This window comes from Xyrauchen texanus, chromosome 41 (genome assembly GCF_025860055.1).
Source record: "Xyrauchen texanus isolate HMW12.3.18 chromosome 41, RBS_HiC_50CHRs, whole genome shotgun sequence".
Taxonomy (NCBI): domain Eukaryota; kingdom Metazoa; phylum Chordata; class Actinopteri; order Cypriniformes; family Catostomidae; genus Xyrauchen; species Xyrauchen texanus.
In genome coordinates, this window is record NC_068316.1 from 2,656,476 (window position 1) to 2,658,808 (window position 2,333).

A 2,333-nucleotide genomic window follows, 5' to 3' on the forward strand; every position below is an offset into this window, starting at 1 on the left:
ACCGTACATATTATTGTAATCAGTAAAACATCAAACTCATCAAATATCCATGTGTCATATGTTGTTGGAAAGCTCTCAAAGAGTAGAGTACAACCCTAAAAATATAGCGAGTAATAGCGAAGTATATGTCTTTGACATTTATGTTTCATGTGAACAGGGGTTGCTCAAATGCTGCATTTGTGCTTACAGCTTCACGCAAAATAAACAGAACATAAAATATCACATATCATTATTGGAGGAGGTGATTAGCTTTCAAACGACACACACATGGTAATCGGATGCATAGATTATTAGATAATCCACCTGAAGCACAATGTGCACACAGCATCTGGCTATCTGGCATCTTGCAGTCTGGCTGTAAACACGTTAGCTTTCCTGGATCAGATGACGTCATTGGGAACTGCAGTGTTATGGATCTCTTAAGGGTTCAGATCACTGAAAAAAGTCATCCATATTTGGGCAGAGAGCACTGTGTGATTGGTTACATATGGCCACCAGGAGATGGCGCCAAATACACGACACAGACTCAATGATGCCTCAAATGACACAGAATGAAACTCATTCTGTGAAATCTCATGACTGAAATCATGTCTGCATGCTATGCAAACCTTTAGTCATTGTTGTGTTTGCGTGTGTAATTAGTTCTTATGTACAATTATTATGTTTTATTTGTTTGGAGATGTTTTTGGACACTATGATTCATTATAATTGTAATGTTATAACTCTTGATTGCTTTGTCGGCATAACATTTCACTCACGGTTGGCAGGATTGGGAACAAATCGGAGCCACCTTATTTACACCCAGAGATATATATAATATTAAATAAGAAAAAAAGTACATTTTCGGGTCAAATGTTTGGAAAGCAGTTTCTTAGTCTTTGAATTTACCATCATTTATATCATAAAAAAATGAACGTTTTCTTTCAAATGATACCAAACACTTTAATTATGGGTATGCTCTTTTATTGTATAATGCAATGCATTCAGACTATTAATAGGGGACACTTTAATTAATATCCACAGCAAACAGTTATAAGCGAGCATTATTACTGTTCAGCTATGTTTCATGACGTGCTTGCACGGGCAGCACGTAATTGGCCGGATAAAATCCTTCGACCCCGCCCTCTTTCACCCCCCAACACCAGCCCTGATCGTCCTCTTCCTCCACTTTGAGGAACTCTTCACCTGTGAGACAAACCAGCTTCAGTCACATCACACTTAAAAACCTCTTCCGCAAGGGAATAATAAATGAGGGTTTTTGGACTGCAAACCAAAACTTGCAATTTCTAAAAAGAAAACTGTCATGAAAGGGTCACCTGCTTTAAAAGATAATTCGTCAGGTTCCTCTCCAACATAATTGTACAGCGCTCGAACACGCACGCCTCCGATCATGACCCTGCCAGAGAAGTTGTGAGACAAATTTGAGGAGCTTGTTCTGCATGTGTGTGATGGTAAAAATAAAACGTAAAACAGAAAGATATCAGATGACTCAGTCCTTGCACTGATCTACATGAAGCGCTGCATGATGGGAGAAGATTGAAGTATTCACATCTGCACGTCCTTTTAAACTAGATTTCTGAACATCATGTGCTGTAAACAACATTATTTGTTTATGTAGACAAAACACATAAAACTGAGAACAACCTCGAGATTGCCACGAATGATTAAAATATCTGATATTTGTTTAGGAAAATGTTTTAACATTCTTGACTCAGAAATTCATGATATTTGTAAACAATATTATTTATATTGAAAACTGAAATGATTCATTTGCATACACTCTCGTGTATTCGACATCACATGACATTTGACATTTTTTGTAGAAATTGCTAGAATCATTTTATTTAAATGCAATAATTTTGCATTCAATTTCTAATTTGATTAATTTTAAATATGAATTTTAATTATTTATTATTATTATTATTATTATTAATAAATATTTTTAACGATTTAATCATAAATATTTGTAAATTATAAATTCTTTAATTATTTTTTATTATTACATTTATTAATAGCAATTATTACTTTAATTTGAATTATTTTTTTATTAATTTTGATGTTATATAGAGCACTTTGTTCATCAGTGGCAAAAAATTAAAAAGTTTAATATATCATATTATTTTGTAAAAAAACAAAAAAATTTAAAAAGTCCAATGGGGTAAATAGTAATTTATAGACACCGTCTAGCTTGTGTGTGTGTGTGTGTGTGTGTGTGTGTGTGTGTGTGTGTGTGTGTGTGTGGTGACATACGCTTTCTCTTCAGTTCCTCTCTGAGGTTTTGATTTCTTAGCTGGCTTCTGCTTTTTAACCGGAGGGCTCCATTCCTGCAACAC

The 2,333-nt window shown here is 34.4% G+C and overlaps 1 protein-coding gene across 2 annotated transcripts in view; it reads right to left on the minus strand.

The window, feature by feature from the left end:
* Window positions 1–929: 929 nt before the first annotated feature.
* The window catches only part of zgc:91999 (uncharacterized protein LOC445104 homolog), a 14,109-nt gene continuing 12,705 nt past the window's right edge, over window positions 930–2,333 (minus strand). Inside the window, exons 8-10 of one of the 2 annotated variants that reach the window (XM_052113675.1) lie at window positions 2,251–2,324; window positions 1,317–1,396; window positions 930–1,185 (exon numbers count right to left, since the gene is read on the minus strand). In XM_052113675.1, the coding sequence (XP_051969635.1) occupies window positions 1,058–1,185; window positions 1,317–1,396; window positions 2,251–2,324 (282 nt within the window). In that variant the 3' untranslated portion in view covers window positions 930–1,057. The remainder of the gene's footprint in view (window positions 1,186–1,316; window positions 1,397–2,250; window positions 2,325–2,333) is intronic. The other variant, XM_052113674.1, reaches the window with a different exon arrangement.